The sequence below is a fragment of the Lithobates pipiens genome, unplaced genomic scaffold (assembly GCF_037356315.1).
Source record: "Lithobates pipiens isolate NorthernLeopardFrog02 unplaced genomic scaffold, aLitPip1_a1.2 Scaffold_16, whole genome shotgun sequence".
Lineage (NCBI taxonomy): Eukaryota > Metazoa > Chordata > Amphibia > Anura > Ranidae > Lithobates > Lithobates pipiens.
In genome coordinates, this window is record NW_027507748.1 from 428133432 (window position 1) to 428149024 (window position 15593).

Consider the following 15593-nt stretch of genomic DNA (forward strand, 5'->3'; position numbering starts at 1 on the left):
TGTTGGCCAAAAGATTTTAGGACAACAGTCTGTCAACAGACAATCCCTTGCCAACAATCGTCTGTATGAGGCTTAAGCCAAGGCCAGGAAGAATGCTAAAAGCAAACAGCAAACTAACCAAACAGTCAACAACCAGAACTCAATTGATCAGGTACAATAGTGAGTCTATAAAATTGCTGTGCAAAAATCAATGATGATGTGCAAACGTGTCATCTTTTTTTCATTTTAGAGCAGTAAAAATAATGAAGAATGATTGATTGCTTCTTGGGAGCTTCTGCACATAACTCCCTTTTTTAGTTTTAATATAAAACATGATAAACACATGGGAAAACTGTGGGATGCAGATCTTAGAATAAATGTTTACCTTTTTTATTTATTTTTTCAATATAGACCTTTAATAAGTTTACAGTTCCAAAATGAAAAATGTGCAAGCAGTTTGTTGCCCATACCTTTTTTTCTCCTCTCTTGTCATACTTGCAGTTGCCAAGGCAACAATTACTGCTTTGCTGTCATATTTAGATTCACTCTCCTTGGTAAATTGGTTATCATTGAAGACTAGTATGACGGCACTCATCAATAGTACCTAACGTTTTTATATTAATAATAGCACCTGTATGTAGCAAAAACAGTAGCTGATGTGAGAGTAAGAACTATGTATATATATATATATATATATAGTGCCTTGAAAAAGTATTCATACCCTTTGAACCTTTGACATTTTCCACATTTTGTCATGTTACAACCAAAAATATAAATGTATTTTATTTTATGTGATAGACCAACACATAATAGCACATAATTGTGAAGTGGAAGGAAAATGATAAACGATTTTCCAAATTGTTTCCTTCAGAAGTCACCTAATTAGTAAATAGAATCCACCTGTGTGTGATTTAATCTCAGTATAAATACAATTGTTCTCTGAATCCCTCAAAGGTTTGTTAGAGAACCTTAGTGAACAAACTGCATCATGAAGGCAAAGGAACACACCAGACAGGTCAGGGATAAAGTTGTGGAGAAGTTTAAAGCAGGTTTATGTAGCACTGACCCCCGAAGGAGTGGCTGATTTTGTTGGGCTTACCTTACCTTCACCTCACCTTCTTGACCTCGTATGCATCTAGGGGTTTCCCGAGGTAGATAGTCCAAAGAATTGCAGAAACTGACACTGGATCCAACTTTGGTATTTTTATTTACAAAAAAGGGTAGACAAAACACAGTCTCTTGATGAAGGATAGAGGGTTTAGGTAGAAAGTTCAGGTACTCTTGGAACTGCTCAAGATAGGAAGTCTCTCACTATAGAAATCCAGAGAATGGCCACTCACAACTGGATTCTCACAGCTACCGGATAGACCTGCTCTCACTAGACCCAGCAGCCAATAGATTGTTCAAATAAAGCAAAGCCTCTGCCACAGACTTGCATGTAGGACACTTGAACAAAGTCTCTGCCACAGACTTGTTGTAGAACACTTGTAGATAAACTCTCTGCCACAGACTTGTTGTAGAACACTTGTAGTAACTGAAGAATGTAGACAAATTTAGAGAGCCCTCATTCAGTACCAGTATCTTGCAGCCGGTCCGGCAATACCGTACGATTCACTTGGTGTCTTTTAACTAAGCCTCCAGGCTCTTTCTGAGAAGCCAGCCTTATGCATGGCCTTCTCCCGAAGAGTCCTACCCTGGTTGCTTCTTCAGTTGTTGGGCCTCTCCACAGATTACTTTGCCTTGGGCTAGCCAGCCCTGAGACTCGGAATTGGACTCAGAATTGGATGGATCCACACCCCAGGCCATGAGGGCCACGGGGGCTGGTCAGGAGGACCAGGACTAAACAGACAGAATGATCTTTTGTCCATAAACCAGAAGCACGTGATGTCAGTACTCTCTCCCAGAATGCACAGCAGGGTGACACTCCCACTGGGCTGGTTCTGAGAAAGAAATGGCACTCAATGCGCCTAGCTAAACTGCATTCTCACACTTGCCAGAAGTGACAGCACCACCTGTGGCCAAGCATAACCCAGTGCAATCGACCTAGACTGGTACTGAAACCATAATTTGGTATAATTAAGCCCAAAACCAAACTGCGGTTTTAGGAATTTTAAATAGAAAAAAACACATAGCGCATGCTCTTCAGGAGCCAGCGCTACAGTTAGGTTATAAAAAAATCCCAAGCTTTGAACATCTCACAGAGCACTGTTCAATCCATTACCCAAAAATGGAAAGAGTATGGCACAACTGCAAACCTACCAAGACATGGCTGTCCACCTAAACTTAAGCCGTGTACACACGTGGCGGACTGTCTGGCCAACTTAGTCCGTCAGACAATCCGACGGACAGTCCGTCATACTTTCGAATGAACGGAATTGCCCACACACGGCACTTTTTGAGCGGACTAATACGGCGGACTAAGTCCGCCATACTATCCGCCCTACTTTTGAAATGAACGGACTCGCCCACACACGCGGAGGAAAGTCCGCTCATTTCGAGCGGGTATCCAGGTAGGCGGGGCCCGCGACGGAGACGTCGCTGGCCCCGCCGCCTGGTATGGACTTAAAGGGGAACCCCAACGCCGAAAAAAATCGGCGTGGGGGTCCCCCCCAAGTCCACAACAGACCCTTGTCCGAACGCGCTACCCGGCTGGCCAGGAAAGGGGGGCGGGCGAGCGCCCCCCCTCCTGAGCCGTACCAGGCCGCGTGCCCTCAACATGGGGGGTTCCTTGGGGAAGGGGGGGCCGCGCGGCCCCCTCACCCCAAAGCACCTTGTCCCCATGTTGATGAGGACAAGGGCCTCTTCCCGACAACCCTGGCCGTTGGTTGTCGGGGTCTGCGGGCGGGGGGCTTATCGGAATCCGGGAGCCCCCTTTAATAAGGGGCCCCCGGATACTGGCCACCCACCCTATGTGAATGAGTATGGGGTACAATGTACCCCTACCCATTCACCTGTGAAAAAAAGTACAAAAAAAACACAACACAGGGTTAAAATATTTTATTGCACAGCTCCGGTGGTCTTCCGTCTTCGGGGGTCTTCTCGCCGGACTCCTCCGCTATCTTCTTCTAGCTCTTTTGCTAGCGGAGGAGTCCGGCTTTCTTCCTCACCGCCGGCCTCTTCTCCCGACTTCGGGGGTCTTGTCCCCCTCTTCGGTTCTTCTGCCGGGCCACCGCGCCTTCTTATAGCTCTTTTACAGGCGGTGGCCCGGTCTTCTGTCACCGCCGTCGCCGCCGCCTTCCGTTCTTATTCTTCTTCTTCTTCTTCTTCTTCTTCTCCAGGAGATATTGCCTCGACGATCTCTCCGGCCGGAATGCCAGGGACGTGCTCCGCTGCCACTTATATAGGGACAATGGGGCGGTGTCACATGGCTTTATGTCACATGGGTTGGTCACATGGGTTGATGTCACATGGGGACTATGACATTGTAAGGGGGCGGGGTCACCATGTGACAAACCCATGTGACATAAAGCCATGTGACACCGCCCCATTGTCCCTATATAAGTGGCCGCGCAGTGCGTCCCTGGCATTCCGGCCGGAGAGAGCGTCGAGGCAACATCTCCTGGAGAAGAAGAAGAAGAAGAAGAAGAACGGAAGGCGGCGGCGACGGCGGCGACAGAAGACCGGGCCACCGCCTGTAAAAGAGCTATAAGAAGGCGCTGTGGCCCGGCAGAAGAACCGAAGAGGGGGACAAGACCCCCGAAGTCGGGAGAAGAGGCCGGCGGCGAGGAAGAAAGCCGGACTCCTCCGCTAGCAAAAGAGCTAGAAGAAGATAGCGGAGGAGTCCGGCGAGAAGACCCCCGAAGACGGAAGACCCCCGGAGCTGTGCAATAAAATATTTTAACCCTGTGTTGTGTTTTTTTTGTACTTTTTTTCACAGGTGAATGGGTAGGGGTACATTGTACCCCATACTCATTCACATAGGGTGGGTGGCCGGTATCCGGGGGCCCCTTATTAAAGGGGGCTCCTGGATTCCGATAAGCCCCCCGCCCGCAGACCCCGACAACCAACGGCCAGGGTTGTCGGGAAGAGGCCCTTGTCCTCATCAAAATGGGGACAAGGTGCTTTGGGGTGAGGGGGTGAGAGGGCCTACCTGGATACCCATTTGAAATGAGCGGACTTTTCTCCGGGCGGGAAAAGTCCGCTCATTTCAAAGTACGGCGGACTGGCACACACACGGGCGGATTGTCCGCCGAAATGCGAGTCCAGCGGACAGTATTTCCAACATTCCGAAATACTTAGTCCGCCAGACTGCACACTGAAAAAGTCCGTTGAAGCCCACACACGAGCGGACTGTCCGCTGAAATGTGTTTCGGCAGACTAAGTAGGCCAGACAGTCCGCCCGTGTGTACACGGCTTTACAAGCCAGGCAGGGAGAGCATTAATCAGAGAATCAGCCAAGAGGGCCATGGAAAGTCTGGAGGAGCTACAGAGATCCACAGCTCAGGCAGGAAAATCTATCCACAGGACACCTATTAGTCCTGCACTCCACAAATCTGGCCTTTATTGAAGAGTGGCAAGAAGAAAGACATTTTTTGAAAGAAAGCCATAAGTAGTGCATTTTTCAGTTTGCAAGTTACCATGTGGGGGACACAGCATACATGTGGAAGAAGGTGTTCTGATCAGATGACACCAAAATTGAACTTTTTGGCCTAAAAAAATGCTATGTGTGGTGGAAAACACTGCACATCACCCTGAACACATCATCCCCACTGTGAAACATGGGGGTGGCAGCATCATGTTGTGGGGTGTGCTTTTCTTCAGCAGTGACAGGAAAGTTGGTCAGAGTTGATGGATGGAGCCAAATACAGGGAAATCTTAGAAGAAAACCTGTTAGAGTCTGCAGATGACTTGAGACTGGGCAAAGATGGCACTCTAGATAGGCAAGGCTGGTAGAGACATAACCAGAAAAACTTACACTGTAATTGCAGCGAAAGGTGGTTCTACAAAGTATTGACTCTGGGGGGGCTGAATACAAATGCCACACTTTTCAGATATTTATTTGTAAAAAAATCTAAAAACCATTTATCATTTTCCTTCCACAATTACCACAATTATGTGCCACTTTGTGTTGATCTATCACATAAAATCCCAATAAAATACATTCAAATTTACATTGTAACATGACAAAGTGTGGGACATTTCAAGAGGTATGAATACTTTTTCAAGGCACTGTATATATATATATATATATATATGTATATATATATATATATATATATATATATATATATTATCTCACAAAAGCGTGTACACCCCTCACATTTTTGTAAATATTTTATTATATCTTTTCTGACAATGCTGAAGAAATTACACTTTGCTGCAATGTAAAGTAGTGAGTGTACAGCTTGTATAACAGTGTATATTTGCTGTCCCCTCAAAATAACTCAACACGCAGCCATTAATGTCTAAACCACTGGCAACAAAAGTGAGTACACCCCATAAGTGAAAATCTCCAAACTGGCCCCAATTAGCCATTTTCCCTTCCTGGGGCCATGTGACTCGTTAGTATTACAAGGTCTCAGGTGTGAATGGGTAACAGGTGTGTTAAATTTGGTGTTATCGCTCTCACTCCCTCATACCAGTCACTGTAAGCTCACAATGACACCTCATGACAAACAAACTCTCTGAAGATTTGAAAACAAGAATTGTTTCTCTACATGAAGATGGCCTAGGCTATAGGAAGATTGCCAAGACCCTGAAACTGAGCTGCAGCATGATGGCTAAGACCATGCAGCGCTTTAACAGGACAGGTTCAACTCAGAACAGGCCCCGCCATGGTCGACCAAAGAAGTTGTGTGCACATGCTCAGCGTCATATCCAGAGGTTGTCTTTGGGAAATAGATTTATGAGTTCTGCCAGCATTGCTACAGAGATTGAAGGAGTTGGGGTCAGCCTGTCAGTGATCAGACCATACACTGCACACTGCATCAAAATGGTATGCATGGCTGTTGTCTCAGAAGAAAGCCTCTGAATTTGCAAATAAAAAGTTCAATTGAACAATAAAAAATAGCGCAGTGTAAGGTGGCTTAGGCCCACATATAACATTTCATTTTTGAGTGCTACACTTTATATCTACAGTTCTCATACTCTGTTTGATGGACATGAGGCACTTGGCAGCAGAAAAAGAGCGTGCAGGAACGTCAAATACCCTTTTAAAAGAAACCACAAACTCTGGGTAACTCCAGACAACAGGTTTTTGTGTCTCCCATAGAGGGTTTGCCCAGGCCAAGGCTGGAGAAACCATCTGCATTGGATTGGATCACCCCCAAATCGCTCTGGAAGTGGAACAGAACCAGACACACCTCTTATAGAGGTAATACTCAAGGCGTATGCCTGCACAGAGACTGGAGCAGCAGCAGAGATGACCTGCAACACAGGCTGTACCGCAGCAGCCACAGTGGGAAATTCCAGGTGAGCCATGTGAGCATTTGTAACACCATGGCAAACTGATCCATGTGGTGATCCTGCTCATCCAATCTGGAATAAATATTACCAAGAAGTGGATTGACTGCATCTTCTGAATTCATAGCCTTCGCCTACTGACAGAAACCATGAGTCAGACTGAGACCGAAGTACAGTTAAATCACACTTGTTTAATAACAATAATAATATTATTATTAATAATAATAATAATACTAATAATAATAATAATAATAATAATAATAAAAAGGTAAACCAAGAAAGCATAGTCAAAACATAGCCAGAGTTCAGGAACCGGAATGGATAGACAGACAAGCCAAAACGTCGGTTTAAGTAGGCAGGACTGACGAGCAGGATATCATCAACAAGTAAGTCACTGTGGAGAGAATGGAGCTGGCAATTAGCCAACAGCTGAGCTGCCAGCTTTGAGAAGGAAGGGCTGAGTCCAGCCCTGACACATCCTCAAGTAGAAGGTGGAGGAGCACAAGGTCTCTAACATCCACCAGCTCCATTATGTCATCATGGAGGAGTAGAATAGGACTCCAGTGGCAACCTGTGAAGCTATGGTGAACTCCATGCCCAAGAGGGTTAAGGCAGTGCTGAAAAATAAATTTGGACATTTTAACTTAGGGGTGTACTCATTTTTGTTGCCAGCAGTTTAGACGTTAATGGCTGTGTGTTGAGTTATTTTGAGGGGACAGCACATTTACACTGTTATAAAGGATGTACACTAAATAGCTGGATAGCTGCACTCCAAATAATTCACCTTTATTATGTACAAATGGACATCAAAGCATCACAAATGGGCACAACTACCCGTGCATCTGACACACATTTCACACCGTATATGACGCTTAGTCATAGCTAAATGCTACATATACAAGCAGACATATATATACAATTTAAAAGAATTAAGCAAATGGGCAAAACATGTGTACTATTAATTGTCAAATTGAAAACACCTATAAATGTCTAGAATCAACAGAGTAACCCCCAGACAAGATAGAAAGAGACAACCCCTGCTGTAGAATCTATATATATTTTGTCTTTGTCATTCCTTATGCTGGTGCTTGTGTATTTTACTATAGATGGGATTATTTTATACAGTAATGCTATGCTCTGTTTGTTACACCTGGGGTCTTTCTTTCTAGATTCTTATAGATTATATTCTCCAGCAGGGACTCTCTCTTTCTATCTTGTCTGGGGATTAATCTGTTGATTCTAGACATTCATAGGTGTTTTCAATTTGACAATTAATGGTACACATGTTTTGGCCATTTGTCAATTTTTTTTTAAATTGTATATATATGTCTGCTTGTATATGTAGCATTTATCTATGACTAAGCAATGTATACGGTGTTAAACGCATCAGTGGCATGGGTAGTTGTACCCATTTGTGATGCTTTGATGTCCAATTTTACTTAATAAAGGTGAATTCTTTGGAGTGCGGCTATCCAGCTATTTATTGTTTCCAATCTCTCCTGTTGCAAACAGAGCCTGCACTCTGCCTGAATGTGGATACAGCTGACCTAGTAGAGTTAATTATCTGTGAGTGGTGAACTTTCTTAGAATATCAGTCTGTCCCTGATATTTTTCCTAGAAAGAAGTATCTTCTTTGCTGCCCTTCTTGACAGCAGGCCATCCTCCAAAAGTCTTTGCCTCACTGCGCGTGCAGATGCCTTCATACCTGCCTGCTGCCATTCCTGAGCAAGCTCTGTACTGGTGGTGCCCCGATACCACAGCGGAATCAACTGTAGGAGTTGCTCCTGGCGCTAGTTGGACCTTCTTCACAAATGTAGTGGAAATGTTTTTTTTATGGGATTAAAATCATTTCCATTGCAAAGAGAGACTTAGCAATTAATTAAAATTCCTCTAATCACTCTTCATAACATTCCGGAGTATATGCAAATTGCCATCATAAAAACGGAGGCAGTAGACTTTGAGGAAATTAATATTTGTGTCATTCTCAAAACTTTTAGCCACAGCTGTATATGTATGTACATATACAGTATATAAGCATCAACCCAAAAGCTTTCAAGTTCACCTTTGTTTACCACAAAGGACATTTACATAGTTACATAGTTACATAGTTAGTCAGGTTGAAAAAAGACACAAGTCCATCCAGTTCAACCTTAATAGAAGATTTCCCCTGCATGGGAGTATTCAAATCTGATACAGGAATGGACAATGATTTTCCAAGTTCCTAGTTATTTTACCATATCACTTAGCTCTTACTATCATCCTGTTCCAGTACAAACTAACTCTTTCTGTCCCTCTCAGATGTTTTTCCGGTTTGTGCACCAGTTCATTCAGACATCACACAAAGATGATATTTTTCTTTTGTTAGTGGATTATTCACATAAGACATCAGTGTTGTACAGATGCCTTTCTGTTTAGTCCAGAGAGGCCTGGAGACATGCGCCCAACTTGCCCATGCACCTCAGTAACAATGGCTTCTTCAGAAGAGCCTTAGCGAAGTGTAGACTCTTGCCCAACTGATATTTCTAACTGCATAAATTCTAAAAATATATTGAAAATATAGCCACAATTTGAGTGAATTGGTGGTCATGACCATGCAGGAGCTGAGCTTTTTTATGTCATTTACTTTTTTTCAATTTTTTGGTTTTTCTTTTTTTAAGGTGTCAAAGGATCTTCATGATAAGCAAAATGAAATAGAGGATCATTTAAAGAATGTTTCCTTGTTTGAACTTCAGTTGAATCAGCTGACATTGTGGATTTCATCTGTAAAAGACCAGTTATTATTCTACAATCAAGTGGGAAGACCAGGAGCATTTGATATCAAGGTAAATCTTTGCATATATTATACACAAAAAAAAAATTAAAGCAGGACTTTAATTATTTAAAATCATTAGCAATGTTTTAATCCACATGCTTCTTGCATTAGCAAATAGATTATTCAGTTATTTCCTGGTATCTAGCCCTAGGCAAACATGTTCACACATTCCAGGAGTCTTTAGGAGGGTAGAATGGGTTTTCCCAGCTAAGCACACCCTCCAGCATCCAGGCCTGACCAAAGGGCAGATAGATTCCAGGAAAGAATTGGTACATGAATCACCTGCCATCAATACATCTGTTTTGTTTAGTTCCGTTAATTTGTGTGCGAAATTCAATTTGGATTCGTACGAAATACGAATTTTCGGTTTGTTAAATTTGCGTAACAATTACGAACGTTTGTTATGATGAATTTAAAAAGCAAAAAGTACCTTTTTCAATATGGCAGTCATCGACCCATTATGCTCGTTATGAGGGGCTCTCACCATTCCTGTGCTGTATTGACTTCCTCCTGGGGCTGTACTGCTGCTGTGCTCATTATGTGGGGCTCCCACCTTCCCTGTGCTGTGCAGACTTCCTGAGTTTGTACCCTTGCTGTGCTCATTATGAGGGGCTCCCACCATCCCTGTGCTGTGCTGACTTCTTGGGTTTGTACCCCTGCTGTGCTCATTATGAGGGTCTCCCGCAATCCCTGTGCTGTGCTGACTTCCTCCTGGGGCTGTACCCCTGCTGTGCTCATTATGAGGGGCTCCCACCATCCCTGTGCTGTGCTGTGCTGACTTCCTGGATTTTTAACTTCATCATAATGAATAATTGTAATTATTATGACAATAATAAAATTATATTAATGAACATTCTTATTTTGTCCGATCCTGAATCTCACATCGACTACCAGTACCTGTCTCACACTCCAATATTAAAAAAGATAATTTTCCCGCCTACACTCAGCAGCAGAAGAAAACTTCTGATTGGTCAACAAAATACTAGTCACGTTTCCGTCGTAACGGAATTTGGATCCGAAATTAATCAACTAAATTTAGTATTTCATATACAATTCGGAAGCATAGAAATTCGTATTTCGGATGCTTCCGAATGTACGAATTTTCAGAAATTCGTACGAAAGGAACCGCACATGTCTAACTGATACTAATATGGCTGATAAGAAAGTTGGCCATGCAGATAATATATGATAAACCTTGTGGATGTCTTCTTAAAGGGAGAAATATATTTATATGTGAGGTTGAAAAAGAATAATGCATAGAATGGACTGGTTAGCTACAATTCTGTCTGTAATAAAACAACTGCAGCTCAAACACGAACACTTGCAGTATACAGTATATCAACATGTGTTGTGTTATATTTGAGAAAATATTAGTGCAACTTCACTAATACAATCAATTTATAGCACAATTATTATTAAAAGGATTTCAGTCTCTTTGTCAAGCTTACTGTGAGAATCCATTTTAATACACTAAACCATCTTGGTCCAATGCTTGCATATCCTCAAAGTCAGTTTATGATATTATTGTACTGTGGATTAGTCTGTAGACAGTAGGTATTGAGAAGACAGTGGGAGGCTACCATTGTTCACCAAAAAGTACATAGTATTTCTAAAGTGCATATAAAAGTTGGTCACTTTCACACCAGGAAAATTTACAGTGTTGAACAAGGTAAAGAATGGAAATTTAAAACACATACAACTATTTCAACTTTTTATTATTGGGTACAAAACAGTTTTTTCTTACTTATTGAATTACTAAAACAGGAAGGAAGGGTGATCCGGCCACAGAAACACAGAAGGCAATTACAAATAATGAATATTATAACCTTTTCTCTACTCTCTCTAAAATGAAAAAAAAAAAAACGAGATTCAACGGAAATCTCACTTTCACCATTTATTAAGTGTGGCATAAGGTTGGGTAAAAGGTTGTTGCTGACATTGTCACAGTATTGTCAAAGTAAATAATGCTAGTAGTTTTCTAATTCTAGTGAGTGCATATTTAGCACAAATTGTATAGTGAAGGGTGGCAAGCAACCCAGGAAAAAAATGTATCAGTTCTTATGTAGAAGTCAATGTCACAATGCATACAGGTGACTACATTGCCAGAGGCCATGCACATTTAAAAAAATTGATGAGAACAGTGGTACTTATTGATTTTGCACAGTCTGTTGCCATTCCCCTTAGAGGTATCTACAGTTGACAAACAGTACAGATGCAACAATCATGTGCCGGTAGCCCCATGAAATGTGTTTTTAGGGAGGAACTCGTGGCATTTTTTTATGTGGGATCCCCCAATATTATTTATAACATATCCTTATCTAGGATAAAGGACAGGTATAGGTGCAGGGAATCCCTGGCCACTTTGTTCATAAACAGAAGTAAGCAGCTGGAAGCATTAACTTTCTAGAAATGTAAACAGCCTTTGCTTCTTGTTGTTTAGTTGTATACAGTAATGCCCTGTACACACGGTCGGACTTTCCAATGGAAAATGTGCGATCGGATCGTGTTGTCGGAAAATCCAATAGTGTGTGGGCTCCATCTGACTTTTTCTGTCAGAATTTCTGACACGCAAAGTTTGAGAGCAGGATCTAAAATTTTCCGACTACAAAATCCGATCGTTTAAATTCTGATCATGTGTAGACAATTCCGACGGACAAAATGCCACGCATGCTCAGAATTAATTACGAGATGAAAGCTACTGCCCTCTTTATAGTCCCGTCGTACGTGATTTACGTCACCTCATTCTGAACGATTGGATTTTCCGACAACTTTGTGCGATCATGTGTATGCAAGAGAAGTTTGGGCCAAAATCTGGATTTTGTCGTCGGAATGTCCGATCATGTGTACAGGGCATACGATTATCCCCCAGAAATGTTATTTAAAGTAAGCTTGCATTTTTCTCTTTCAAGAATTTTTATTGCAGAGTTTTAAACATCATATAAAACCACATACAGTGCCAGAATAAATGTCAACAAGAGGATGCACTCTCTGAAGTGGTTAATAGCCTTATTGTGATAACCAAAATACATGTAGAGTAATAAAGTCAGGCCTAACATACAGGCTCTATCCAGTATCAAAACTGTATATCCAGGAGTCCCACAGTGTCAGTAGCCTATTACAAAACTTCAGGAAATGGGAGAAATTATAAAGTATTGTTAAGATAGGCTGTAGATCCACATATCTCGATTACATGGAGATTTAGTGAAACGTTACTTCTAGAGAGCTATTTCAGTGCCTAGTAACACTATACCTCAAGCCCCTAGAGCGACTAATTTTGAAGAGGCTTCATTGTCTCCCATCAGCATCTACTTAAAAATGTCAGTAACATAACAATAAAAAAAAACGAAAAGGGAAGAAAGAAAAAGGAAAGAATAGAAGGTTAGAGAAGAGAGACTGGAGTCGGGCACCTTGGTCCGAGCTTCCATCTACAAGATGTCTCAGTGTCTAGGGAGGTTGGAGGTACACAATCCAGGGGTTCCACACTTTGTCAAACCTAGCTTGTTTATTGTTATGGATACTGGTCAGTATTTAATTAAAGTGGCGTTCCATCCAAAAATGGAACTTCTGCTTTAAGGGAATGCCACATTTGGCATGTCAATTTTTTGGGGAGAGCAGAAACCCTCTTTTCCAGCTCCCACTTCATCCTGGGGCTCAGTTCACCTCTCCCCCCTCTCTCTCAGCAATCATCTGGGACACGTCACTGGTCCCAGATGATTACCCAGCCAATCACAGCACGCTGCACGGCTCGCGCATGTACACTGTGTGCCCGGCTGTGAAGCCATAACCTGGCACCAACAGTGACAATTACGGTACCAAAGAGAGGAGTGGAAGACAAGCGGGGCTTTATTCCCCCGCATTGCTGAACCCTGGGACAGCTAAGTGTCTGATTATTAAAAGTCAGCAGCTGTAGTATTTGTAGCTGCTGACTTTTAATTTATTTTTTTAAGCAGAACTCTGATTTAAGCATAATTTAAGATATTTTGTGTTTCACCAGTGGGACATTAATCAGGGGGGATTTCCATGCTCTTGCTATAGTTATTTTGGCTGCTAGAAAAATAAAAAACATAAGAGTTCGAAGGTGTCTGGAGATCTTCTCCAACAGGTTGGAAAACAATGCAGTTTTGTCATCTCTGTTCTGACCCATCACTGACTGGATCAAATTGAACATTCTGATCCAGCAATGTCATACCTTCAGGCAGGACCACCAGACATGGAACATATCACCTTTTTGCCCCCATTCCCTAAAGCTAGGGGAGAGGTACCAGGATATATTTTTGCCAGTCTAGTCAGAACAAGATTGCAGTGCAATAACACCTCAACTAGTGATGTGTTGAGAATACCCTTGTGCACCATGGTCGCCCATTTTGTCCACACCTCCTCAATAGTCTCCCCTAGATCTGATTCCCAATCTGTCTGGTAGGAAGGTTTATTACCCTGGCAATAAAATAGGATGTATAACTCAGTATAACTCAGTGATACCTCCCCATGAGCATATAATTGGTGGTTATATCAGTTTGGTCCTTGTTCAGGGTCTGCAGAAAATTGGTAATTTGACATAGCTGGTAAGTCTCCACGGGAGGCATCTGTAGAGTTTCCCTAAAATAAGAAGACGGTCCAATCCCCCTATGATCAATAAAATGTGCTATTCTAGAAAGACCATTGTCAGTCCACCATGTAAACTTTTGAATTTGCTGTCCTGGGGTGAAGTGAGGATTATTAAAGAAGGGGGCCACCGGGGAGTGGGGGGATTTCAAAGGATATAGTTTGCATGCCATGTCCCGAGGCACAAGGAGTGTGATTTTGAGGGACTCCCTTGAAGGATGCCACATCAAAAGATCCAGGAGAAGTGTTGGGTTGCCTGGGTCTCCAGCCGAACCCAGTAAGGCTAATATGTTGTAGCAAAAATTTGGCATAGCTGTACCAATTGAGTGGCTCTATAATACCACAATAAGTAAGGAACTCCAAGTCCTCCACTCCCCTTGCGTAAGTATAAAGTGGAGCAGGCCACCCGACATCCACCTTTATTCCATATAAATTTATAGGTCAAAGACTGCAACTTCTGAATAAACACTGATGGGATTGGAATCAGAAGAGACCAAAAATAATAAAGTATTCAGGGAAGAACCGTCATCTTGACTGCCGCTATTCTACCCATCCAGGATAGAGCTTGGGTTTGCGAGTTCTTTAGGTTGCATTTGTTGGAACCATAGAGGGTAGTATAGTTAACCCTGTATAGCATTGCAATGTCAGAGGTCAGTTTGATACCAATTTATGGTAAGTAGACATGTGCATTCGTTTTCGTCCAAATGCATTTTCATCCGAATTTCATGTATTTTCTTTTTCATTTTGACAAACGATAACGAAAGCGCAGAATCCGAAAAACAAAAGATCCAACATAAATAAATGCTTTATTTTAATTTTCGTTGTTACAACAGTTTGATATATAATAGGAGATTCAACGTGACTCTGACAATAACAATCTGTGTCTATTGATCCTGTGGTCGAATGTGCCTAACCTTACTCTATGAGTCCAAGATTATATAGAGAAAACAATTGACAGAGAGAAAATATTCGACATAGAGAGAAAAGATTTGACAGAGAGAAAAGATTCTGGAATTGGGTGGGGGAAGTAAAATAAAAATAATGATGATGATGAATGTTATTGGCTGATTGAAGCACTTGAAGCACTTTTGGCTATACCCCTTTTCTGTCTGTAACATTGGTTGTTAAAAATAAAGATATTATTATACAGAATGATCTCCACAGTTCAATTAGAAATTCATACTAGATTGCAGACAGTGGGCGCCGTCTTTGCAGCTTTTTGACCATGGGCCCTACTCCTGTTTAATAAAGAATAGATGATCACAGCAACTCTACATCTATACCCAACAAAAATCAATCATTGGAAATATGTAGTCTCTACAATTTTCTCAGCACATCATTCATGAACAAGGCAAGCAATGTTAATTCCAAAACTATATGGCTGATTCTTTTTATAAATATATTTACCTATTCATTACAGTTTACTTCCTACTCTTAAAACAAATCTCCTTGTTTTTGTGTATCTAAGGTAATATTTGAATATTCTTGATTATTATGTATATATGTAATATTTTTGTATGACCACATTCGAAAATATTTTGTGACCCGACTTTAGGGCCATGTATCTCGGGGTTGCTTGGTGCTAGACACTTCAAATTTGGATATGTTGTAGTGCTAGTATTATTGTGTTTGCATACCAAATTTGGAGTTTCTAGCACCAAGTGACCCCGAGATACATGGCCCTAAAATCGGGTCACAAAATATTTTTGAATGTGGTTGAAATAATGTCGAATCATGTTGAAATCATTTCGAATCCGGTAGAAATATTTTCGAATTTCGTTGAAATATTTTCGAATGT

At 41.8% G+C, this 15593-nt stretch overlaps 1 protein-coding gene across 5 annotated transcripts in view; it reads left to right on the plus strand.

The window, feature by feature from the left end:
- DMD (dystrophin) overlaps positions 1-15593 on the plus strand; it is a 3436004-nt gene that overhangs the window by 2164355 nt on the left and 1256056 nt on the right. For all 5 annotated transcript variants that reach the window (XM_077482558.1, XM_077482560.1, XM_077482557.1 and 2 more), the window contains one exon: positions 9039-9203. In XM_077482558.1, the coding sequence (XP_077338684.1) occupies positions 9039-9203 (165 nt within the window). The remainder of the gene's footprint in view (positions 1-9038; positions 9204-15593) is intronic.